General features: G+C 38.9%; 1 protein-coding gene across 1 annotated transcript; it reads right to left on the minus strand.

The window, feature by feature from the left end:
* Positions 1 to 268: 268 nt before the first annotated feature.
* On the minus strand, positions 269 to 27,809 carry snrnp48 (small nuclear ribonucleoprotein 48 (U11/U12)). Its single transcript, XM_069920866.1, has 9 exons — positions 27,590 to 27,809; positions 22,653 to 22,769; positions 18,889 to 18,949; positions 14,602 to 14,682; positions 8,181 to 8,369; positions 5,013 to 5,134; positions 2,838 to 2,965; positions 1,097 to 1,252; positions 269 to 1,009 (listed from the first exon to the last, which is right to left on the minus strand). Exons 1-9 carry the CDS (start codon positions 27,800 to 27,802, stop codon positions 955 to 957), a joined length of 1,122 nt encoding a protein of 373 aa, XP_069776967.1. The 5' UTR covers positions 27,803 to 27,809; the 3' UTR covers positions 269 to 954.
* Between the last annotated feature and the right edge of the window lie 108 nt (positions 27,810 to 27,917).

Here is a 27,917-nt window from a genome sequence, read left to right on the forward strand (position 1 = left end):
AGATTTATTATGATAGCCTAAACTGTACCAAAAAAATGTATAATGTCAACTTGGAAATCAGAAGAGAGCCTGAGAGTACAGTAATGGTACATAGAAATGAATAAATGTATTCCATTGGAAAAAAATAACAATTTAAAAAATAAAGTCACATTATTTGAACAAATTTTGGAACCATACATGGAACACAACAGAGAGGACTTACCGTGAACTTCCACCCCCATAAATGATAAAAGGAGAAGACAAAATGACCTGATCCAAAGTGTAAAAGTAGATGACACAATTTTGTTTATTTTAATTGTGTGATGACATTGTTTGATGGTTTTATTGTATTGTATATGTTGAACATTTAATGGGTTTGGAGGGGGTTGGGAAGGAGGGAAGGAAGGTAGGGGGAAAAAAGGGGAGAAAATGCCACTGTGTATATTTAAGAGGGAAATAACCATATAACCATTTACGAAGCGGAAACAGGCCATGTTGGCCTTTCGAGTCCGCACCGGTTCACTGATGTTTGTATGTATTTTTATTGATATGGTTCACAGTGTGAAAAATAAAAAAAATTTAAAATGCCATCCTTATAAAAATGAAAAAAATTACATGGTCAGTCGTCAGAAATCAGAATAATCATCAGTTCTGAAATTATAGCAAAGCAGCAACTTTATACAGTAGATATTACCCATATCCAATAGCAACGTCATGCGATGTAAACTTTGAAATTTGCATATGCTTGCGTTATATGCACTCAAATACATCAATTTTTACAATACTTTGATGCAAATCTCTTGGCCTTGGTTGTTACAACTGGAGATAGATAGCAAATGATATTGGCAGTATGCATATGATGCTTCATGATATTCCACTCAAAACCTTACTGCTGTTTTATCCAGCCAACTGTAATATTCATTTAAAGAACAAAAATCAGTCTTTGGACATTTATACATTTTCGGAATTTCCAAGTTATTTCCGCCGTCTGTAACTTCGATGTCGGTCTTCATCTCGAGACTGATGCTCTCTGAAATTGTTCAAAAAAAGAAGTTATGTCTGTATCACTGGAACAAAAAATAAACATCATTTTTGAGGATGTTCTCATTTCTCTTGCCTTTTTCTTGAATCTCTCTCTTTGATCCATTCCGGACTTCTTCTCCGTTCACGTGGACTTCGACTGCGAGGTCTTTTCCACATGTCACGATCTACAGCTTTACCACTTCCAGAAGATGGAGATTCCATTGAAGGAGATACTTTGTCCTTAGATCTTCTACCACAGAAAAACAGGCGCACCCAAAAAGTGTCAAAACAAGGCCATTCTTGCAACAATAACCCCAAATTTTCAGTCAAGCTAAAAATGAAAGGATGTTAATTTCCCCCAAAATGAAACCATATTGAATGTTTCCAGTCATATTTGCATAACTAAAGTCATTCTCTATGCGTTCAAGGATTCTTTGCCCTTTTCAGCCCTAAACAAATGTGGTGAGTAGCATCATCCTCCCCCCCCGCCCCAAGTTTTCTGACAAATGCATCTTGAATGTCCAAGAGGAATATCTAAACAACCCTGTTAATAGGTACTTTCAAGGGAAAGCAACAGTCTGTAAAGGCGGAGGTTTTTCACCCTTACAGCTAAAGACATACCTTTCTGAACGCACCATGGCTGGCTCCGAGGCACAGATTCCAACCCTTCTCAGGGAGGAATAATCGGCAGAGCGCTGTGCTCCGCCACCTGAATGTACAGCCGCTGCAAGCAGCTGGTTAGGGGTGGGCTGATGATGCTGTCATCCCGAGACCCATCTCCCCACTTACCCCTCTCCCTCCATGACCCCCTCAAAGCAAGGGTGTCCAGCAGGGTGGCAAGGGGAGCCGAGACAGCCACACGGGGCTCAAAACACGGCAGAGCAATGGCTTCTTCCCTACCTATAATCCCCCATGCAGCTGGAATTGTTCTGGAAAACACAGAGGGGTTCAAGCTGCATGGGGGATTATGGGTAGGGAAGAATGCCATTGCTCTGCTGTGTATTTACAACGGGTGGTGCTACGGCACCATTCACCCCAACTCCATCGGCTCCACGAGGTGCCTCTGGATATGAATGGGATGCTGGAACAACCTTTTAGGGCTGCTGTGTGAAAGGCAAGTTTTAAGTTTTCGATCCACTCTTGTAGCCGGCCTCCAGGCAGAGGCCTGACATGAAATGTCCTGTACGTTTTCAATTGGTGATAGAAATTGAACAGCTAGCCTTTTGCTCTCCTTTATGTCACTCTCATCAAGCTTAGAAGCTTGCTTTAAGAAACAAATGAAATTGCCATTCTTTATTTACATGCCTTCTGCCAGGGACCCCTTAATGATTTACTGATCTCTGATGCTTAAAATAAGTATGGCAAGTTCAATCAATAACCTATAATTTGATTTGCTTTCTTTAAAATCAAGGATACTGCAATAGTATTGGTATTATGCTTGTAGGTTAGTGAACAGGGAAAAAGCTTAAAAGGTCAGTTTTGTCATTATATATCACAGGTTATTATCATCATTCTTTGGATAAACGTAATTATTGAAAGGAAGTGATATCTTCTGAAACAAGTATCAAAACTTGTTTGCCATTTTTGATGGAGGAGTGACAGGCCACTCAGAATATTCAGTAAATACAAATTCCCAACGGCCCAAAATTCTGGTTAGGCATGCCCCAAAAAATACAACTGTATTACATTTCTGTATACCATAGATACTCTTTTTAGATTCTGTTTGTGGAATATCTGGAAAAATATACAGGTACACGACCTCAACAATAAATCGGTCCTTGATATTTGCCACCTGTTTCACAATCAAACTGGAAAGAGCAGTGTAGTCTGCATACTTGTGTACAATTGCAGAACTCTTTAAAGATAAAGAGCTTTGGCCTTCTTCTGCATTATCAGATTCATTTGGGTCTTTCCACTGTCTTGAAAGTTCTTCCATATGTACGTTAATTACGTCCTTAATTATCTGAAAATTTGATACAAGAGACAAGGCTGAATTTTCAATGCAACACAAGGTTTCTTTGTACTAAAACTGGTTTTGAAAAACTCCTGTCCCATTAAATATTGGTATTACTCTAACAGATACCATATATACTCATGCAGTAGTCGACACCTTCTCCCCTCTTTTCTGGCCCAAAAATTGAATTTTCTGTATGATCTGTGTAAAAGTTGACCCCCTGTCCCCTCTATTTTTGGTCCGACCACCCAGCCATCTGAGCTCCTGACACCCAGACTGCAAACCCTCACTTCAGCTGCTGGCCAGAGCTGCTGACACGCCGACCCCTCACCATGGCCGCTCATCCAAGATCCCAATGGCAGATCCTCACCCCAGCCACCCGGCCACTGGATCTCCCAACATCCCGACCACCCACTCACCTAAGATCCTGACCACAGATCCTCACTCTAGTCGCCCAGCCACCAGAGCTCCCAAAGCCAAGACCACAGATCCTCTCTTTGGCCATCCGCCCACTGAAGCTCCCAACAGCAGACCCTCACCTTGACCAACCTCGCAATGCTCCAGCAGCAGATCCCCAGCTCAGCCACTCGAACTATCAGCTGCATACCCACGCCTCTGCCCTGCCCACCTATCCAAGCAACCGACATCCTGAACGTGGTCTTACCACCCGGTTAAATTCCTTACACCTTGAACGACGCAGATTCTTAATTCAGTCAAAAGTATGACCCGTGTAAAGTTAATTTTAAATTTGATCCAAAAAATTGGCCAAATAACTCAACTATTACATGAGTATATATAGTAATTGTCTGTTCATTTCAATGATCCTTTAATAGAAATACCATGAGTAAAGTCAGTTAATTTTGTCCTTCCAATATCAAACTAGTAGTCTTCTTCATATTCCTAGTGGGATTACAGAGATTGACAGAATTCTATGGCTTCAAGCCTTTAATTTGTGAAAACTTTCAACAACATTCCTGGAGCAACAACAGAATAATGTTTAATGTTAATTGCATTTTAACCTTTCCCCTGATCTCGCGGCAAGGGTATTATATAGCTTCAAAATTGCTTTCAACCTTAAAACAAAGTTTTAAAAGTTAGTGGATTTCTTGCCATTTTAATCTTCAGCAGATTTGCACTCTCATATATAGTTTAGGTTTTTAAAAATTTAGACATACAGTATGGTAACCCTTGTGACTGAGTCCACGCCTCCCTAACTGTACCAATTAACATACAATTCCTGTATGCTTTTTAAGGGTGGGAGGAAACCTAAGAACTCAGAGGAAACCCATGCAGACAAGGGGAGAAGTACAAATTCCTTACAAACAGGGCTGAATTTGAACCCGGGTCACTGGCACTGTTACAGCAGTGTGTGGACTGCTTTTGTGGACTGAACAGAAAAGGACACATTTCCTGCTGCATCCACAAGCTTTACTGAATGCAGATACCAACGCTCTGTTATTGGTCTATCTGAACTTCGACTCGCTGTCATACCATAGAATTAACTGAAAATTTTCAGCTTGATCTAGCCTATGAATAGCAACCTCTAATATAAATGTAGTATCCTAGATCTGCAACTAGATGAAAAATTCAGTTTAGGTTTTTTATTTTTTAAATTTAAAAAAAATTCTGAAGGCTCTTACCTATCTTTGCACATCAGAGGAATTTTCAAACTTGAAACCTGCCCAGATTTAACAGAAGGCAAGAATCCATGCACAGTCTTGCCCCCTGTTAAAAGGTATTGCAGATATTGAGGGGCTTCAGGAGTGCATTATCCACCATCTTGTTGTCATTGAAGCCTTGCCAATCCTCTCAGATGCAGTAAGCCAACTCATTTATTTCTCTGTATCTGGCCAAAGTTAGGTGGATGTAGGTGGTGATCATGCACTATAGATTCAAGCAGCGAACCAAACTCAGGGTGGTTGAAGTATTATTACACGAGAAGTTTCATTATTAACCTCTATTTGCATTTTAACACTTAAGGGGGAGAAACATAATGAACATCTAATGAAGCATCATTGACTGTCTATCACTAATAGATTAGCTTACACAATCTTACCTCTGTATAAGATTTTTTTGTTATATGAACATTCTTCGCTCGGTATGATTGACGGCGACGTTTATAATCTCTCATTTCAGCAAGAATTTCAAGGTGTGACTTTGGTCCTTTCTGTTCTTCACCTGCATTGGAACAAAGTAAATCTGAACCTTCAAAACATGACCTGCCTTATGAAAGCATACAAGTTCTGGATAATAATATCTCCGACACCTGAAACATTAGTGTCTTGCCAATAAAGTATATCTGTGATTCCAGCTCCAAGGCAGGTATTTGAAATGTCCTGTTATGTAGAACATTTATAATGTAATTTAAAATAAAACATTAAATATTGAAGAGCTTGATAATTAATGGATTGGTTTTAAACATAGGAATTTTACATAAGAAAATTAAAATTAAATAAGCTCCAAAACACCTTTCCTTCCCAAGAAAAGCAGATTATAAAATATACTCAATTATCCTAATTTATAACATTTTTCAATTATCGGTACACTAAATACGATTAAACAAAAATATGTTCAGTTCCCAAAAGCAATTTGTTAACACATTTAAATTTTGTTCGCAATATACAATGGACCATTAGTACTGTGACTCCAACCAGCACAGTCAAACCATTTGCTTGCAAAAATTCTGTGAATTGCAGAGGTTCAGGACAGAGATTAAGAGACCTGATGGGACCCTGCACCAGAACACACCTATCAGGAGAACGAAAACCCCAGCGACAATGGGCTTTGTAGTGCATAGATTTAGAGGCAATAAGGAAATTGCTTCCAATATTTAAAGTTTTATATTGATGGTTTTTAATCTCTGAATATCTTTTAAAAATTGTTAACAACTTGAGAGGGCAAAGCTTCAGTTTTTTTTAAATGTTTCCTCAAACCCTTGAGTCAATGTTATATGTAAATCATAAGTTACAAAACATAACCTTATCCATAAAAACAATATCAACATAACCATATGTGTCTACTCAGACCTCTAAAAACAGAATACTGGCATTCATGAATATGCTTCACCACTATTTCCTCCCCAGGAAGCCTAGATATTTGCCACATTTTTGTATATAGATGTCCAATTTATCAAACTGTTTAAGACATGCGTTCAACTTTGGTCATTTCTGATGCCCACCCCTGAAATGGTCCCCCCCAAATTCTTCCAACCTCCAAGTACAATTTATTTTCCCACCATTATACTTGGCTGAATCCAATTTTGAGAGTACTTATCCCCAAATAACCCAAGTGTGTCTCCCAAGACAAAGCATCTGGGGAAAAAAGGAATTTGAATACCTGAAATTTCACTATTATATTTGTATATCATAATCCAATAAAAATGGTGCAGAATCATAAAATGAATTAGGCACACTCTCAGGTTTAAGAACTGTTTCCTGATATCACCACTGCATGTGCCAAAGTCTGAGACTTTTGAGTTGTTGACAGCTGGTGGTGCTATTTGGCACTGCAGACAGCACACTAAAATTTTAATTTCAGGAAATACAAAGTGTTGGCAGCTTCTCCTTGCCCCATCCCCCTCAAAGATAATAGCTCTTTTCTATCTACACATTTCCTTTCTTAAAAGGCTTATTAAATAATCCAGCCTCTATGGAAAACTATCCTATGCAGCCTACCACAATATTTTAAATAAATGGTTTTTGCATATACAGTACCCTTACAACTTTGTGTTCAGAATCAAATGCAAAGCTTAGCATGAAGCCCAACCACTTCATTATACATTTGTAACTTCCAATTTACTTTCCCCAAAGATCAAGATCAGCATCTTATTAATCTTTTGAATGATCTTTTTCTATGTATCTGGTAGCTTTGTGATCCTGAAGGTGGACTCAAATCACTTTGCTTCTCTCTTTCTGTGCATGGAACCAAAGTAAGAAGACACCATACAGGTTCTACCTGTCCCAGGTGTTGTGAAGGATGGGCCTGGACCCATTGCTGCACCATGTCCTAGTCTGCTGGACTTTGCCACACCACTTGCTCTGTGGAAAAGCTTTTCCGTTCAAACACCTTTGACCACAAGGCCATCAGGCAGTGGTCAGCACAGAATGTCCTACAGGCACAGTGACAAGGACTCGATGGGATGGTTCCTGGAGCAAACCGTCCAGGACAACTGGTGGAATGCAACATTGCCAGCATTCTCAATCACCGGGACTTGGCCTGGCTGGTGGTGAGAGATGTCCTCCCAGTCAGATCCTTCCTGTACCAGCAGAATATCATCTACAGTGCACATTGTCCCTGAGATGACTACAGTGGAGACAGTCACCCACCTCTTTGCAGAATGCTGACTCACTAAGAGTGTGTGGAGAAGGATGCAAGGGCTCGTTATGGTTTGTCCCATGACAGAGGACTCTGATTTACAGGCTGAGGGACACACAGAGTCAAACATCTAGAAGTGCTGAAAGCCCATCAACTCTGTAAAAGTCCACTTTGATCTTCCTGAAACCTGTTGGTCTTTCAGCATATAGATTTTGGTGTGAGAATGCTGCTGAATGGCACATTCCAGGCGGCAGGACTATGTGCTGTGGGACACAGAAACTTGGTGCAGCCAACACAAAAGTGCCGTGGGGAAAGGACCACAGTCTGGAGTCCTTCTGTTGTCAGGCATTAAGGGGATGAAACTGAGGAGAAGCTCCTCAAACAACAGAGGGGAGAGTAATGACAAAATGCCACAGTGGTGGCGATGGTATAAAAAGAAATGAATGTAACAATGTACAGTGATGGAAATGTATGGATACAAAACTAAGGGTGGGAAGCAACTTTGAATAGTTTCCCTTTTGTAAAGAATTTATTGCAAATAAAGTTTATTTTTGAATTTAAAAAACCCTCAATTAATCTTTGGTTGAAAGTGGATATCTTAATCCTGTAGTTGCCCCAAGTCGAATGGAATCAACAGTTTGCTCCATATTCAGGTAATGCCACTGTATTTTTGTAGCCAATTACTTTGATGTTACCAGCAAACATGAAAATACAGTTCTCTATTCAACAAGTACCAACTATTTTATGTATTTTTTTTTAAACAAGCAATTTGGAACATTGCAGATTAAAAGAGGAGGAGTCAACTTTACCCAGTATTTGAAACTGGACTGTTCATTTGTGTACTTATAATATTAGATGAACAAACCAAGCTGGTTTGAACAATGTAGCTGTTAAATAATGAAGTACAAACCTCGGCTGAGTTTTGCAGCAAGGTCCACGTACAAATCACTGTCATTCTCGAAAGACCTAGATTTGTTTTTCTGCTGACTGATTTCTTTGACAACATGTTCATAAATAGCCAGACGATCCGCAGGAGTTAGGTCACAAATAGAACGCCGATGATTCTCAGGAACTTCAACAGGTACTGATGAATAATCACCTATGTATATTAATAATGTATTTAATTACTTGTAAACTTTACACAATTTCCCAAAAAATTGCAAATGTACAATTTCAAGTATTGGAAAATGAACCATTGTGTGTTAAGTACCCCATTCTTATATTTTTACAATTAGAGACATTTTAGAAGCTATCTAGTGATCCACAAGTACATATCAAAAGACTACATTTTAAAAATCACACTATTAGTGACAACAGGTCAATAATTTGGATATTAGTTACTTCAAAACAGCAAAAACTACTACCTCTCTATTAAATATCAAGTTGCATCCCAATTGCAAATACTGTATATTCCTTAATGAGGAAAATCTCCTTTCAATCCAGTAGAGTGTATATCATTCAAATAAAAATTAACAGAGACCTGAATGCACCCGTTTTGACTGCATGGGTAAGAGGTGAGCCATTCACACCTACTACTCTTACCAGTAATCAAACACAGGAAAATGTAACAGCTTTACATAACCATTTAATTTTTCAAAGAGATAAACTTCTGCATTATTCAGATCGTGACATAGGAAGATAGAACTGCTTGGAAAGCTATATTTAACATTAAAAATCAAGTAAACTTTCAATTTGGCCATTGTCCATACCACAGAACAAGTAAAGGACATCAAGTGACAGCCATAATGATACTTCAGTTGTGAATACGACTGGTTTCAAAGAAATGCAATGAGTAAACATTCTAAAAAGCCCTTTTTTTAAAAAAATTCATAATATGTAATTAATTTATGCAATTAAAACAGCTCACAATAAAAACTTATTTCTGAAGTATTAAATTATGCTCAATAGTATTGTAGATCAAATGAGAACTAAAGTTGCTCCAAAACAATCAAAGTGAGCAAAATGCTTCAATGTCAAAACTAAAAATCATATATGAAGCATTGAAGATGTAGATTAAAAAACCCACAAACTATTCATATTATTGATCCTAAAAATGCTTTTGCAATATTAACTAAGGTTTTAGATTTAAAATTTAAATTTAAAAACACCAGGAATAACTAATTTTTGCTGAAGTTAAAGAAGTATTTAGCTATTTACCCAAAATGCATTGACAGCATTAACAGTGGCAAAGGTCATCTTGATGATATATGCAAGACTTACCTTCACCTATTGCTTCTTTATTAAAAGATTTACATGTGGATGTTTTAAGTTGTTTCCAGCCATAGCCTCCTATGTGAACTAGAGCAGCCATTCTCAATGGGGGGCCCTATGGACCCCTGGGGGCGGGGGGTATAGCACAATTAAGTTAAATCCTGCTTTTCTTCTTTTCTTCTCATCTCAGGTAATACATGTTTTTTTTTTTATTTAGTCAGAAGTATAGAATAAACCAAAACTTGATTACTTCACAGGGAAGGGACCCATAAACCTTGAGTAGGGTCTATGGGGGTCATAGCAAAAATATGTTGAGAATGGTTCAATTAGAGGACCACTTGAATCCCTAATTTCAGTGCAAAGGATGCTTCCTGGTTCATATCAACCTGAAACTGAAGTTCTCTTCCAGATTACTTCCAAACTTCCAACAATTTAATGTTGGCTTGGCCGCCTCCACCCTCCCCCAGGATGATCTTTCTTTACATAAAAATTCATTTCAAACTTGGTAACTCGTTTCCCATAACAATTTATAGCAAGTTCTGTTCATCATTACTGATTAACCAATATTGACTCTAGGTTCCTAACTGTTCAATTTAAAAAATCTTTATACTCAAATAACTCTGTGACTGCCACCTCAACCTGGCACCTTCTCAAACCCCTCCATTATATAAAATGAGAATTTTATTTTCTTCAAGTTTAGCTTGCTGTGCATTCCATGTTTTGTCCATACCCCATAGAAGAGCATGTGTCAGCTATCTAGGCTCTAAGCTCCTTTCACATCTCAATAAATTTCCATTCACCAAAATCTGTTTCTTGATGAAATTTCTTCTTTGGATTACTGCCAGTTTTTCTGCACGATTTTGCTCATTCGAGCACACCTTGCCATATCAAAAGTACAATACAAATGCAAGCTGATGCTTTTTCCATATTTTCCCCCCCAGAACGAACTCCACAAAAAGTTAAAATATCCTATATATATTTTTTTTTTTAAAGTGATTCCAGTCACTTTTCTGTTTCCTTTGCACAAAAAATTGCTTTTGAAAATTGTGCATTAAATTCGACAGATGTTCCCAGGCAATGAAACCATATATAGCAGACCACGAAAGTATAGGCCCACTGAGATAAAATATTTTAATACACATTAGTTTCAATAGGTCTACACTCAGAACATCAAGCAAAGATTAATATTCCTTAATACAATCTTTGAAATTTTATTTAACCAATCCCTTTGTGGCCCATTTTTAAAGGATATAATAGTATTAAAAGGATACTGTATGACATCAAGTAAAATTCTGTGCAAATCTGTAATGAGGAGAACATTCTTTCATGTTCATCATTCCTCTGTCAAATATACTCACCCCTGTTACTGAAAGAGAAAAACCAAAAAGTTTAAATTATCATGTTCAAAATGGATTAAATATGTAATGAAATTTGCAGAATTACAATTTAGTTTACTGTCATTGTAACAGTACAAGTATTATGCATCAGCTGCAGTTTATATTTGGTTACAGTGATGCAAAACAACCCAAGTTAAATCACACTCAATGACCAAAATCTTCCACTTAATTGGGCAAAAAAGGCAAAAGTCAATTGAGGTCACATAAACATGTATTTTTTTTCCCCCATACAAAAAGGAAATTTATTCACATGGACTGATGTCCTGTGCATGCACATCTACCATGGTCCTATGTCAATCACAAGCAATGTAGTGAGGGGAACAAAAGGAATAAATATACTAGTAAATACAATGACTGGTATGCAGTTTTATACGTTTATCTATTCTCATATCTGCAAAAAGATAATTGGTCACATCTGAAAGTATGACGTATTTTTTTCCTGCAGAAACAGTTACAACTGAACACTGTAGAAGTGGAGTCTTGTATTGAATAGCAAAGCTGAATTAACAATACTAATGGTTCCAAATAATATCAACCAATTTCTTTTAGAAATATATTTGCGTACACTTAAACATGTGCAATTCTTCAATAGAACAAACCACCAGATGGAACAAAAGAGAAACTCCTATTTATCAATGCTGAACAACTGTCCCAGGTTTACTTGAACAATGACTTCCAGGTGCACCTTGAATCAGATTTTTAAACTTCTCCACAAGAAAGATCAATGCTTACCCATATTTAATGGCATACAAGGCTTATGGGCATACAACTCCACCCACCCACCCCCATTCCAGCAGGGAATATTAAGAATTTTTTTTAGTGTATTTATGGATAAGTAGCTTAAAGGTTCCTCCTGCACCTCTTGCACTGCTGGCAGGGTCTTCGATGGTCAGCCTTCTCACTAGGGGAAGTGGACAGTAGCTCCAGAAAACAGTTTTGTGGAGTTGACTGGGGCCACCGTGAACAGGGGGGCTGCAATAGTCTGGCTTCTCACTGGGGAGGTGAGCAGCAGCAGCTCCAGAAAGCACAGTCTTGCACTGCTGGTGGGGGCCGCCATGGTTGGCCTCTTACCGGGGAAAGTGAGGAGCAGCAGCAGCTCTGGAAAACATGGGCCACCTGATAGAAGGTGGTCCTTGAAGATACAGGCCTGCTTCCTGGACAGCTGCAGCACCTCCGCAGGCTTCTTGAAGCTGGGCAAGTAGCTGGTGACCTGCTCAATTTTAACATCACATACAAGATCTGGGGGATATTTTTGAGCCAATTTTTCGGGGGAAAGAGGGTCTTGTATGCCAGTTCTGCTAAATGGACTAATCCAATATGGCAAACATCTAAAGGAAGAAATTCCATAGAGTTTGACCTACAAACTCCTGTCAAATGTTCAAATGCACTGAGCTTTTAAAGAAAATGGATTACCAAATATTACAGTTGAACCCTGCAAAAAAGTTCATTTTCAATCCATATTTTTCCTGTCGACTGCATTATTTCAGTCATGATCAAAAAAGTTAACTATCAAGAATTAAATGAGATTATTTTATTAAAATGCAGTGTGACAGGCTATATTATATTTTGTATTATATATTAATAGGTCTTAAAAAGAAAGATTGTGAGGGGTTTAGTGTGTAGGTCACTTCAGAAACAGAGAAACACTTCGCAAAAAAGATCTCATTTGAAATGCAAGAGCTCTGCATAAGGGGAGACGTCACATCCACAGTGACTTTGCAGAAACTTTGAAGAATGCCTAAGGAGACTTCACAAGTAGGTGTTAATTGACTGATGCTGTGGAGTGATGGATTATTATGTTTAGAGCAACAGATGAACAAGCTCAGAAGCTGATTCCAATGCTGGCAATTGCAGCTTGCTGTTCGAAGAGGGTCATGTGATTTTGCAAGGAGAGAGAAAAAACTGGGGGAGGGGGGTGGGAAAGAGAGAGAAAGAGAGAGAATCTTGTTCAAAGCCCATTGTGAAGACAGGTTGTGAGTTCGGAGTTCAGCCTGTTGAAAACCCTTGTCGTCCTTTCAAGACGAAATGGCTGGCTAGAGTGTTTCTCTTGAAATAAGGAAACAAGAGGAACTCTGGTGACCTGGAACAAGAGGTTATCATTTGGAAAACCCATGATGGGCAAGTTTCTTTGGCAATACACTGAAGTACTGATTGTGGGAAATCAGTTTGTGTGTCCAACGAGCAACAAATCTTGAGCGGTAACCATTTACCTTTAAGCACAAGAGCCTGGTGAATATCCATAAATATTAAATTCTGTGCACAGCATAAGAATTGCCTGATACCAGTGAACTTGGAGGAGTGAGAAGTGAGATTGGACTGTGAATCAGAGAATTTTTCTGAACATATACACATTACATACACGTGCACTTAGAATTAGAAGGGAGTTAAATTAGGTTAATTAAGTTAATAGTGATAAGTTAAAGTGCGATTCTGTTTTCATGTTTAAAGATAATTAAAAACAACTTTTGTTTAAGTAACCATCGTCTTGTTGAATTTCTATTGCTGCTGGGTTTTTGGGTCCTCTGAACTCATAACAGCAATTTAATGTGACTTCATTCTAAAATCTATTACCTAAATATGATTGATAAATCATACTAGTTATGATAAAGAACTCAAGTACAGTATATTAAATAACTTAATTATAGGGGGAAAAATTGACTTTTGAAATACTTTATTTAAAGTATTTTAAGACTGCAATGGAATATAGTAAATGAAAACCAGAATAATTTTCAATATTAATATTCAATATGAATACAACAGCAAGATGAAATATTTAATATTCTTCACCAATACTGTGGTTAAACAGAATCAAAGACCCCTTTTATACTACAAAGCCGCAGCATTCCTGTAGACATGATCCGTCTTAGAAAGCCAGCTTGTGTGTTCACACAGAACCGAGAAAAGCCGGCTCCAAATATGCTCCACTGCTGAGACTACCTATCTAGGTGGATCAAAGACGGGCAAGTCTAGACCACCCCCCCCCCCAACCCCATTCACCTTGCAATTCTTTCACATAGCACTCAAAAGGCGGATAAAACCCAGCTTTCTTCTGTGCAAAAAAAGGATTTTGCTATTCCAGGCAAAGCTACTGAAAAGCTTCAGAAATTGATGTTCTTTTACAATCAGTGTAACAGATGAGGATGGGGATTTCTGCTTGGCTGTGTCCATCAGGAAGGAATATAGATCCACAAGCATGCCATTTAGTCTGCCAAGCCCATTCAGCCAGAACACAGTTTCTCCTTAAAAACTCACAACTGAGAGAAATTTATTAAATTGAATCCTGAATTTCCAACAGTCCAGCACCTATAGCCTCATGTTTGTTCCTTGTTCCCTTTGGAAAAATGGAGGAACTGTAGTGCACATCCAATAATGGACTGTGATAAATCTATCTGCATTGTAAAACGAATGACCATACCCAAGTTGAATTTTGGGATCCTCCGACTTGTACAATGTTGACAACACAGGATAATATGCAACATTTAGTGGGCAGCCTGATCATTAAGAGGCTTGGTACACCTTTTATTCTCAATTCCCATATTTTATTCATTGTGTATGACAGAAAAATATCGATATTGAGTGAAAGCAAAGTACATAGGACTAGTTAATTTCTGAAATAACTGAAGTTCCAGCTGTACAAATAAGTAACCTGTTAAAATTTACAATGCAAATCAGGTCAGGAGTGGTTCATAACATGTGACACATAAAATGCAAATTTTCACTTACTTTGTGAAAACATCCTCTCTTCTATTCCAAGTGGAGCTTTACTTTTCGCTTCTTGAATTATCCGAGTCTGTAAATCTTTGTCTAAAAAGAACAAGAGAGAGGTCTTTTTGCACAAAATTGTATGAATACTTTTCATACACTGAAATAAATACTAATAAATGAATAAGCCAATTTAGATATTCAAAAAGGGGTTCTCTAGAGCAGTGTTGCTCAACAATCTGCCCAATCGGCGCAGTTTTGTTGTGGTATTTTCATGTGTTTGCTAGAACAGATGAAAAATAAAGTATACAAAATACTTTAAAGAAAAAAATGGTGACAGGATTCTTTGATTTCTGAAGAGGGACAGTAATGAACACATTCCCAAATAACTCATTAAGTTTACAGTCCAATCTTCTTCATTTCCAACTTTGGTCTTTGAATTTTCTATTAAATTTCTATTATATCTGAGCACTTTTTTTTTAAAAAAAGATTAACAATTACCATTTTCCAATGGTAGGAGATAAAGCAGTTTCCCACCAAAAAACCTATTAGGTACTGCAATCACTGCAGATGAAAGTACATTAAAAGCAATGTATCCTCCCATCTTAACACATTGCTAAATGCAAATTATCTCTTGCAACAGGTGAATGCCTTCAATAATAGATGACATGGTATAGCTGTCAAATTATACTGTTCACACAGAATTAGTAATGTTGCAAAAGACAGAGAATCCTAATGGAATGAGTTAAAACATCATCTGGTTGGTAATTAAGTTAGAAGAGTTGAATGGCATTTGCCAGTTTGTGGTTCTCATTGCTTATATGGATACCTGTACTGATTTAGAAATGGCCTTTCTTGAAGATTTACTGTATATACTTGTGTAATGGTCAACTTTTGTGGACCAACTTTTAGGGCAAAATTTAAGAGGTCGACTTGCACACACACTACTTTTGACTGAGGTAAGTACCTGTATCGCTTGAAGTGTTGGGCTTTCCAATCGAAGGGCGGGACCTGGTGGTCAGTCCACATTCAGAGCATTTGGGAACTCAAATGGGTTGGTGGGATTGGGTGGCAAGTCCGTGTTCAGAGCGTCAGGAGTTCCAGTGGGCAGGCAGGGCTTATGTGAGAGTTCGCAGTTAGGGCTTTGGGAGCTCCGATGGGCGAGCAGCTGGGGCCTAGGTGAGAGTCCACAATTAGGGGGTCCGGCGCCACAGTGGACAAGTGGCCAGGGTGAAAGTCCTTGGTCAAAACCAAAAATAGGGAGAAGACATTGATACACGATACCGTAAAGTCCCCAGTATCCAGAATTCAAAAAACCAGCAAAAAAAGGGAAATAAGAATAAAAAATATAAAAATTAAACAAAAGTTTAAAATTGTAAAAGTAAATATTCTCTGAAACAACACACAACTCCATGGTGAAGATGCGAGCAAACATTCAGCCAGTGAAGCAGCACCCTGGTGATGCCCCACCTGCAGCAGCTGTTTGAATAAAATGCCATTGCCCAAGATGAAGAGCCAGCTGATTCTGCTCACCACTCTCCAAACCTGCCTAGAAAGAGTCTATCTTCATTAGTATCAAGTACATTAGTAAGGCTTTATCTGTAAACTTGTGGGAAAGAGGGGTTAATTAGGATGGCAGCATGGTAGTGGTCAGAGCAATGCTGTTACAGTGCCAGCGAATGGGGTTTGAACTTGAATTTGGTAAATTACAAGAATTACTTGATTAAAGTGAACTTTACATAATGAAGAACTACAATACTCAAATTAATTTATATTTTGCACTGTCTTTTGTTTTTTTGTGGGTGTATTAGTTGGGCCTTTTAAGTGTCTCAGGCAACCAGAAAATTTGCATTTCCGATATCCACAATCTCTGAAGGTGCCAGTTACTGGGGATTTTACTATACATGGAAAACACAAGATTTTTTGGGGCAAAAATACAGGGGGGGGGGGGAAAAAGAAATGGGTGTCTTTTACACAAGTATTTCTGGTACTTAGTTGTGAAGCATTACTTTTTTTTAAGCTACTGCACAAGTATGTGACAAAGCATACAAGAGGGACTTATGGCTCAAGGGCAGGCAGACATACAAGTTTTGTAGAGAGATGAAAGTTCCACAAGGTGCTCAAACCACATTGATGCATTCATTGAGGTATGTCAGCCAAGAAATCATCTCCAGAGCTTAACAGTGCCCTCATTATTATATTTAAAAGCAGTTTTTTTTTTAAAAAGGGGGTTTGCACTGTGAAGGGTCACCACCATGACTTTTGCATGCTGGTATAGTGGCAGGCCCATTGTAAAGTACCAAATCAGGTGTCCTTCTTGTCTCAAATGAATTCTTCTTTAGCATTTACAATAAAAAGCAGAAATATAATATTTCATCTACATCTTCTGTGCACAGAAATGGTGGAGGAACTAGGCCTGTCTCATGGCATTCATAAAAGGTACTGATGTTTTGGGCCTGAGCCCTTAAGGCATCAGTGGAAAAAAAAACATGTCTGAATTAAAGGCTGGGGAAAGAAAGGGGGGGGGGGGGTAAATGAGAGGGGGAAGAGTACAGACCAAAAGACAAAAGGTGTTAATTGGACATAAGAGGAAAGACTAGAATTGATCTTAGTTCTGTGAAAGGAGTCAGAGGGAAAAGAAGAGAAGGGAAGGAGACTGGGAAGATTGGGGGGTGGGGAGTAAAAACATAAATCAGAGGTTGATATTAATGTTATCCAGTTGGAGGGTGTCCAGACAGAAAACGAGGTGTTATTTCTCCAATTTGTCAGTGGTGTCAGCCTGCCAATGCATGAGACCATGGAAAGACATGTCAGCAAGGGAATGGGGCGGGGCATTGAAATGGGTGACCACTGGGAGATCCATGCCATTGTGGCATAGAGCAGAGGTACTCAGTGAAGCGATCCCTTGTCTGTGTCCAGTCTCTCCAATGTAGAGGAGATCAAAACAAGAACCAGATGTCGTAGATGACCCCTGCAGGTTCACAAGTGAAGAGTCACTTCACTTGAAAGAACTGTTTTCCATTGACAACTCTGGTTAACAGTAAAAAGTGTATCTCTTTCCCGACAGTGAAACATCATCCTATCTAAGACCAACTTTCCAAAAATTCAGAAATTACTTCTCATGACTGTTCCAAAGAAATGAAAGCCATTAACCAATTGCCCATTTTCACCTGTAAACACCTTTACATTGCTGTTTCTAATATTAGAGGGCAAGTTGCTCCAACCATCAGGGGCATCAAGTTACAATTTCAAAACCCAACTTGTGTATTAAAAAATATAAAACACCCAGAGCTTTGTGAACTTGCAATCCAATACCATTCCACTTAACTTTATTAACACTGATTTTCAGCAATGATGGCAAACCAAAAGCAAGTATCAAATTGTAGTTTAGAAAAAGTGCACATCAACCATTGTCTATTGTTTATGGATTGAATAGATTCTTAAAATGACAGGACAGTATGAGAAATCTCATTAAAATGATTCCGTTGCTATGGCTTAAAAAGCTAAATTACCAATGATGTGCAATTTAAATTAATAGCAAGAGCTTCATATTATGTCTTTTTTTTTAAAAAATAATGTACTCATGTGCATGGTTAACTTTGAAAAAGGAACACAAAAATTAAAGCACTCTTGCCCAACCCTGATAGAAAAGGTCTGCACTTTCTTACATTTTCTACTCGCAGAAAACTTTTATCAGAACAAAGCAAGGAGAATTCTGGATCATTCAACTGAATACATCTGTGTGCAATTGCATTCAATTTATACACAAATCTAACCGAAAAATAAGAAAAAAACAGCCCAAACTGCAAAAGAGCTCAGTGTTAGTTGAGGCAGGAAACCAGCTTTGTCTTTGCATTTAAAAAGGTTGAGAAATCCTACTCCAGAGAATTATTCAGCTTGTTTTTGTAAAATAAATGTATTCAAATACATTTTAACACGAATAATACCTTTTACAAAATGAATAAATCAAGTTTACAAAAAGGCTTAAAAGATACAAAATCTCCACAATTAATACATTATTACATACGATATATACACTCTGATAATATTGACTTTCTAGAGATATTGCAAAACTTCTATAAATAAACATAATGGTAAAAATATCAAGAAGGTGCAGCAGGGATGACCTCTGAGAAGGGTTAAGTCTCATACTGATCAGTTTAAATGGTGTACCAATCCATCTTTCATACCCAAAGGGTGGTGAGTAAATGTTACATTCTCACATTATGCAAATCAGTTTAACGAGAAATTTAAAAGTTGCAGCTGTACAATAAAGTTACTCTCCTTGAGCATTGACAGTCTACTTACCCATTTTAATAGAAGGTACCAGAGTGTTCTCATAGGCAAATGAGGGGTCATACATTTCTACCTAAATTTATAAGATTTAAGAAAACGTTGTAAAATTAAAATTTTACATGTGAAATTCACAAGTAAATCTAAGTGTTTATTTATTTAAGATTAAGATTAATCAACTTTTACAGTTAGCACATTATAACAAATTTAATCTCTTAATGTTAATGATACCTCACTTAAAATAGCCCCATGCAACTCCGATAAAACAAAATAAAAAGAAATAGGATTTAATTTTCTGATTACTTTCATGTCTCCCTGTGCAGAAGTATTTGCGTGGTTTTTTTTCCCCGCATGGTCCAAATTGAGCTTGTGAAACTACAGTCCAAAATTCAGCTTATGTCAGACATCTGTGAACGTGCAGTCAAACACAAATCTGAGGCAAGTTGGAGACCATTTGCTATCAGTGGACTCATTACTGAGATCAGCAGCCGATATGCCAAGCATGGAGGAAAGATTCATTTTGCATCCTACCCTTTGGCTTCACACTTACAACTGGTTGCCAGAAACAACCAGAGCCTCATTCATTAAAGATGACTAAGACAACGGGTTTACCCTCTTTGTCTTTTTTTAATTTTCTGGTATCAACAAAAGCATTTGCAATCAAATTTCTTTTTATTCAAATGGGAAGTTTTAAAAATTTCTCCAACCATCAGAAACATTTCCAAAAGGCTTTCATTGGCACTGTACGACACCCAAATTCTCTCACATTAAGGCGATCATCCAAAAATCACAACTTTCTAAGGTACAGTTACATATCAGAACAGATTCATGCAGGCAGGAACTGTGGGCTAGATTCAGGGCAATTGGCCCAGCAGTACAAATGTTATATTTTATCTATTCTGCAAAAAAAAAGGGGGGGAAGGGAGGCAAGAGATTTATAATGCAGAATTGACATGGCCTGTCCCATAGTTTTTAATCTTTTTGTACTTTCTAGATTTTAGGGAGATCCCCATGAATTAGAAAATAATTAGTCTTTTCTCATTTTCTATAAAATCAGTAAGTCTGACATCAGTATTAGGGAAAATGCTGGAATATTCCATAGGAGATGTTATGACATTCACTTAAAATCATAAATTTTGCACTTAAACATTCAATTTTGCATTGAATTTATCAAAAATAATTTATATGACAAATTTAGTATTACATCTGGATTTCTAAAGAAGCTTTTGAAAAAAAAATTGATCGAGTGGGAAAATTCAGGTAATTTGAATTGATAATCCATTATAATTCTTGGTAGATTGGTAATTCTGAAGCTGTTTCAGGGAGGCAGCCACCTACAGATGTAAACATTGACTACAAGAGTTCAATGACTGGCTATTTCAGTAAGTGTACTGAGGATGTCACTGAGATCAAATGCTTCACAACCAGGCCTAACCAGAAACCATGGTTGGATTCAGGGGTCCCGGCACTTCTCAGAGATCGTGTTGCTGTCTTCAGGACAGGAGATAAAATGGCACCAAGATCAGCTAGGGCTGAATTCTCCTATGCAATTCAGAAGTCAAAGCATGGGTACTCACTAAAGATCCATACAGGAGGCACAAGTGGCAAGGATTCAAGACCATAACAGATCACAAGGCAGCCTCGCAAGTTAAAGATAACACCACCTTCCTTCCAGACAGACTGAAGATCTAGGCATGGTTCAATGAGAACAGATTGCTGCCAAAGAAAGCTCCCTCCATAGTAGAATTGAGGAGAACCCTATCCAAAGTGAACCCACACAAGGCAGCAGGACCAGACAACGTATCTGAAGGACTGCACAGACCAAATGACAGAGGTCTTTATGGACATCTTCAACACCTTACTGCAGCAGTCCATCATCCCCACGGGTTTCAAGACAGCCAACAATAACCCAGTGTAAAAGAGAGCAATAGTAACAAGCCTCAGTGACTACCAGCCCAAGACACTGACCTCCACCATTATGAAATGTTTCGAACGTGGTGATGGAATGCATCCCTCCACTCTGTCCTGACCCACCTGGAGAATTACACCCACATGATGTTCTTCAACTTCAGCTCAGCGTTTAATACCATCAGTCCCCAGAGGCTGGTGGAAAAGCTTTCCTTGCTAGGACACTAACTGGATTCAGGACTTCCCAGCGGAAAGACTACAGTCTGTCCGGATCGATAACTGAATGTTAAGCATTGTCAAGCTGAGCACTAGCACACCTCTGGACTGTATGCTCAACCCACTTCTGTTAATGCTACTGGACTGTATGCTCAACCCACTTCTGTTAATGCTACTGGCCCACAACTGCAATGCCAGATCCAGCAGATTCATCAAGTTTGTAGACAATACAAAAGTAGATGGTCTCATCAGCAACAACAATGAGTCACAATACAGAAAAGAGGTGGAAAATATCATGTTGTGAAAATAACCCGAGTCTCAACATGGACAAGAGGAAGGAGATGATAGTGAACTTCAGGAGGACTAGAACCACCACCCTCCACTACTCATTAATAACTTGGTAGTAGAGAGTCAAGAACATCAAGTTCCTCAGGATCCACTTAACAAGTGACCTATCTGGGTTCATCACATCTCCTCACCTGGCAGGCAAGGTGACCAGGCACTATCACGTGAACTTTCTATAGTTCTATTGAGAGCATCCTGGCCGGTGTGGTACGGTTACTGTAGAGAAGTGGATCAGAGGTCAATCCACAAGACTATAAAAGTTGTAGAGTAGATCCCTGTGATCTCACTACCCCGCCACGTGATCTACCAGGATCAATGTCTGAAGGCAGCCAGCAAAGATCACTGAGGACCCCTACCACCTCGCAAACAGCAACTTTCAGCTACTTCCGTCGGGAAATAGACTGCAGAGTATCAAAGCCAACAGCACCAGGCTGAGAAACAGCTTCTTCTCATGGACAAAAAGAATGCTGAATGACTAAATGAACTGTCATACTAACCATCTGAGATGCTACTATTTATATAAAAATAAATATAGTTTAATATGTACATTTGTCCTGCATATGTATTCCTTGCCTGTACTCGTGTTATAGTTGGTTGTGTGTCTGCATGTTTTGCAGTGAGGACTGGAGAATGCTGTTTAATCAAATTGTACTTGTACAATTGGATGACAAGTAAGTATGAACTCAAACTATATCTCAAGGACAAGTACAAAACTTGGGATTAACTATTTTTCAACCTACATCAAGGATTTGGATGAGGCAAGTAAGTGTGAAATTATACATAACTGGGTTGGAAAAAAATAACATGTATGGAGCACACAAAGAAGTGACTAAAGTAGTAGATAGATGAAATAAACAAATGGAGAACTAAGTTACATGTAGAATGTGAGAAAATATGACATTATCTAGATTAGTAAGAATGCGACAGTAGATTTATTAACATAGGAAACATCTACATTCAGAGGAAACCAAGGATCTAAGTAAATAAATCTTAGATTTAGCATGCAAGAATAAGAAGCATAGGAAATGTAATGGCACATTAGTTTTTTTAAATGTATCAAATATAAGATTAATCAAGCTATGATAATATGACTGATTACATTCCAGTTGCAATTTTGAATACCTGTAGTCTTACCAAGGACAGAGAAGAGAGCTTCAATAGACACAAAACCCCATCAAGTCTTGTCATCTGCCAAAACTTTCAATATTTTTGAATATCCAGGATGTTCAAAAATTAAAGATTAAAGATGCCCTTTCAAAAGTAACATTAAATTAAGCACATAATTAACAAAAATGTAGAAATGCACACACCTCTTCCTCTTTGGAATATCCAAGCTTTCTCAATCTGCAGGATGCAATATGTTTTGTCAGTGATGATTTTGGAAGCCTGTGATCAGCATCGAATGGACAAGTAACTGTTGGATCAGACTGAAAAATTTGACGGGGTATAAAGTTATTTATAGGATTTTTTTTTTTTTAAAAACACAGCTAAACTTTGAAAATATCAGTCAATATACAGGGTAATTCCTATAAATTGGTTCAATTTAATCTTTTAAAATACACATCTCTTTTTTCAAAATGTTAATAGTCACAATTATTGTACGCTGAAACATCTTGAAACTTCTCAGTTCTGCAATAAAGGAAGTTCTGAGGAAGAGAGGGACGATAGTATAAAAATATGAAGACCTCTGAAGACAGCAGTACACGTTAAGTGCTAAAGAAGGCATGAGATTCTTGCCTCCATGAACCAGGCAACAGAATATAACAGCAGAGATGTTACAGTATAATTATATCAAATAGGCAAAAGCTTGAGCAGTTATAGTTATCACACAGCAGAAAAGATAGGATTGCACTAGAGGATACAGACAAAATTCATCAGGAGCTTGCCTGGGATGAACCAATTCACCATCAGGAGCACTGATCAGATTGCACTTCTTTGCAGTGCAGAACGCTAAAGGATGACTTGTTGGATATACGCAAAAATTAATGAGAATACAAAAAAATTATAATGAGAAACTTCTTCTTGGCATGATGTCCATCATCAGACTGCATAGTTTTAAGATAAAAGGTTAGGGATTTGGAAGGGAATTAAGAAAGAATTTTTCACCTAGTTGAAATCTGGAACACACTGTCTGCAGGAATGATAGAGCCAAGTGTCAACTCAATTAAGATGAGCAGTAGAATCAGCATCACAGACGACCACAGGCCCAGTGCCCCAAAATAGGATTAGTCATAATTGAACTTGATGGCTTCTTTGGCTTGGCTTCGCGGACAAAGATTTATGGAGGGGTATGTCCACGTCTGCTGCAGGCTCGTTGGTGACTGACAAGTCCGATGCGGGATAGGCAGGCAGGGTTGCAGCGGTTGCAGGGGAAAATTGGTTGGTTGGGGTTGGGTGATGGGTTTTTCCTCCTTTGTCTTTTGTCAGTGAGGTGGGCTCTGCGGTCTTCCTCAAAGGAGGTTGCTGCCCGCCGAACTGTGAGGCACCAAGATGCACAGTTTGAGGCGATATCAGCCCACTGGCGGTGGTCAATGTGGCAGGTACCAAGAGATTTATGTTGGCTAGTGCCAACATAAAGGGTCAAAGAAGCTGGTTCCAAGCTGTTTAACTCCATTAATGTTTTCTGACTATTTATTCAATTCATAGCTTGGTGTCATAACATCATGATTTTGAAAGAAAATTAATATTTGAGCCATATTGGAAAAGAGAATAAATAGGAAAAATATACCGTGCCATGTGTGCACTATGCTTTCAATATTTTTTTCTCTTGTACATAGCATGGAAGTGGATAGGTACTGCATTCCTTTCACAAAGGTGACACTTCCAAAATTTGCTTGCAGGCAATAGATTGGTTTTCCAAAATTCAATTAAAGTGAATCTGCAGCATCACTCTCTTTCCAGTCTTGAAATTAAAAACTATTGTTTGCTCTCAACAATATTCATGTTTAGTCATGGTTGGCGTACCAGTAAGCGCAACACCTTTACAGCGCCAGGAATCGGGACCGGGGTTCGAATTCCACGCTGACTGTAAGGAGTTTGTACATTATCCCCATGTCTACGTGGGTTTCCTCCCACCGGGTGTAGGTTAATTGGGAGGCACGGATTCATAGCCCAAATTGGCCTGTAACCATGCTGTATATCTAAAGTTAAAAAACTCTCGATGAACATAGAATACTCAGAGAGAAAATATAATCAATGAAATGGTAACTTCAGGAGACTTAGACTTGATAGCTAAAAGTCCATAATTATTAGATGCCATAGTTGAATCCTAATTTGTATACTGTTTGGATTATCTGAAATTCATCTCAAGTCCCAATAAAGAAACCATGCACTTGTACATTTAAAATTCCTCAATTTCTTGAACAGTAAACAGTCACCTCAGATCTAAATGCATGAGTAACCTAAATCTTTGATCTAAGTGCTCCACAAGTGGATTATTGTCACGACTAAAAGATGAGATGAGGGGGGTGGGGACTGAAAAGGCAGAAACACCATCTGTGGCCTACTTCAGGGAACAGGTACTGTATTTTCACTCATGTAATGCACACACATGTATAATGTGCAGATTATCATAAATTGTGTTAAAATATTTTTGTATAATGTGCACCCCCATTTAATTCTAAATTCAGAATGATAAAAGCAGCATTTAAATGGGGCAAAGCATATATCTGCCACAGCTCCTGCAATTAACACCCATTCAACTTGTCCCAGAGGTGTCAATTTCCATTTATATAGGATGATATCCTGCTAACAAGCTTTTTGGAGAGGAATCAATTAAATCGATCAAAGATAGGCTTCAAAATTTTTTAATTCCAAATGTCTAAAATCAAGAGGCACTTGATATGTTAATTTCCTCCCGCATGGATGAGTCTGGGCAATTAACATTAGCCACTTTCAGGTGGACTAGCTGGGGAAAATGCAGTTCTCGGAGCCAGCTGTGGGTGTGTACGAAGCGACATTCAGGTGGCAGCGCTGAAGGTGCTGTTCTGGCATCTGAAAGGTCCGCAGCGGGGAGAGGCGCTGCGGAGCAAACGTCGGCTCCTGTCAACCCGTGGCCGTAGTCCTGCCTGGTTTCAGGTGCCGAAGGGAACATTCGCTCGGAAGCGGAGAATACACCTACCCGAGGAGGGTTGAGTAAGTACTCCTCGGGTCAGGTTTCTCCGCTTTCAGGTGGCCTCTCAACAGCCGCATTCGGGTATTTTAGGTGGTTTTACGATGGGATATTCTGGCGACCTAAAAGAGGCTATTGATAAGGTCCAGAATGCCCCGTTTGTAGGAATACCATGGCATTCAGTAGAGAGATACTCCCAAATTCAAAATTTCCCACACCCACTCTAAATTTTACGCATTCTTTCATTGCTGCTATTACATTCTCATGCTCGCTATAATATTCCTACACTCACTATGAATTGCTGGCGCATCTTTCCCACGGCCACAACAAATTGTGCACATTCTTTCAATATCCCAATTATATTCCCATGCCCACTATTAATTGTGCATGAAGTATTCTCGTATAGCATGCACGTGCATATAACATGCAGGAGGAGGTGCCTGCTTTGCAAAATATTCATAAAACATGCACATTTAGGCATTTTTTTAAAAATACGGTAGATGCCTGGGAGCTGCTCAAAAGTGTTGAAGCCAAAAACAAAAATGGGAATAGTGCAAATAGGTTTTTGATGATTGGCATGGACATGCCCTGGAGAGCCTGTTTCTATGCTCCATTACTCTGACAATTATACCTTTCCTACGAAAAACTAATTATCTGCAGGTTAATTGTCAAATTATGCCAGACAACTGAATGTGCATAATAGGTGAACACTGACATCAAGGCAATTTTCTGAAATTAGAAATGATTTTTTTTTTAATTAAACGCATGCATTTAGTGCTTTGCAAAGTTAGCATTTCACAAACTTTTAAAATCAGTTGAAGCAGTCCCCTGATATAGTATTTAACCAGATTTTAATTGATTTTCCAATCATTAAAAAATGTGACTTACAATTGAAAAATATTAATTATGGGGAATCACTGTATGGTTGGCAATGTTGAATATGGTCTAGCATATTTCAGAATTCCTGTTATTTACTAGGAACAGCATGAAACAAAAAAATACATGGATCACAAAGGCCTCTGAGACTGACATTAAGGCTGCCATGACATACATCAGTTTCACCCCTCCACATAAGTAATGTTTATGCAAGTTTAGGTTTGTCAAAACTCCTAACTCCCAGTCCTTCTAATACCAGCCACAAACCAACTATTGAGATTTCACAACTTGTCTGCACAAGACATCGAATGCCATTTATCTCACAGCAAACAGGATTATTAGACACCACCTGAGAGACCTCTTGAAGGTTTACCAACACACCCAACAAACAACCTCATCCATGGATTGACAAGAGATTCCACAGTGAATGCTGCTGACTGGCATATTCAAAGATGCAGGAGAGCAAAAAAATCAATCTAATGAAGGAACACAGCAAATTGAGCTGCATCAGTGGGAGACAACCATCAAAATTTGGTGTCAGATCAGTGTAGTCACTACAAAGGCTTTGCGAGAAAAGATCATATTCTGGGGTGTTATTGTCGCTGGACACTGAGGGACTAGAATATAACAGCTTCTCAAGTGTATTGATCCAGGAAACTCACATGGCTATAAGTGGCACTAATGCCTGGTAGAAAATGTATTGCATAACAGTATAATGAGTGAATATACTACAAAAAGGCTATTAAAATTTTTAAAAATCACCACAAAGCCTGCAAATAATGTGGACTTTAGGTACAACACACAACTAGGAAAGTAACACAGGAAAGTGACAAAACCAGAGTGCTCACAAACATGCAACTTCAGAAGCACAAGACCACCCAGTCTTCTCTAAACAGTAAGCAAATTCGGAGAACAAGTACACACAAAGGGCAGATTTCTCTCAAGAGTAGTCTTTTAGGCAAATGTCACTGAAGAATGATTGATGGCAAGGATCCAAATAAAAGCAACTATGGCAAAGACAAAGGGCTGAAGGAACTCAATGGGTCAAGGCGAACAGACAATCAACGTAGAAGGAGGCATGAGAGGGGCGTCAGTAGGTGGGACGAAGCGTGGTCCAGATGGAGTCGGGAAACAGGCTGAAGTGAAAGGTGGACGCAGAGAAAGGGCATCTAACAGCAACGTGGCAGCATGCCCTACAGTACCACACAGGGGTCCGTGTCCCAGGGACCGGACCCAATGAACCGGCCCGTCCGCCCTCACCGGCCGCTGCAGGTCCCCGATCTCGCCGCTCCAGCCCAGGGCACTCAGTACTCCCTCCACGGCCCTGGCACAGTCCTGCGTGAACCGCGCCAGATCGCTCACGCACTCCAAACGGCTCTGCAGCCGCTTCGAATACTCGATGTTAGCTTCCTCCTCCACCGCAGCCGCCATCTTAATCGCCACCGTCCCGCGCTCCGGGAGACATCCGCGCATGCCCGTCCCGCCATCGCTTCCGGGTCTCACTTTCAGTCATTCGGAGCTCCGCCCAGAGTGTTCCTCCTCCCTTCAAGGGCTGGTACCTTCAAGCGCGTCAGAGTCCACGTCATCG

Source organism: Narcine bancroftii, chromosome 2 (genome assembly GCF_036971445.1).
Source record: "Narcine bancroftii isolate sNarBan1 chromosome 2, sNarBan1.hap1, whole genome shotgun sequence".
Taxonomy (NCBI): Eukaryota; Metazoa; Chordata; class Chondrichthyes; order Torpediniformes; family Narcinidae; genus Narcine; species Narcine bancroftii.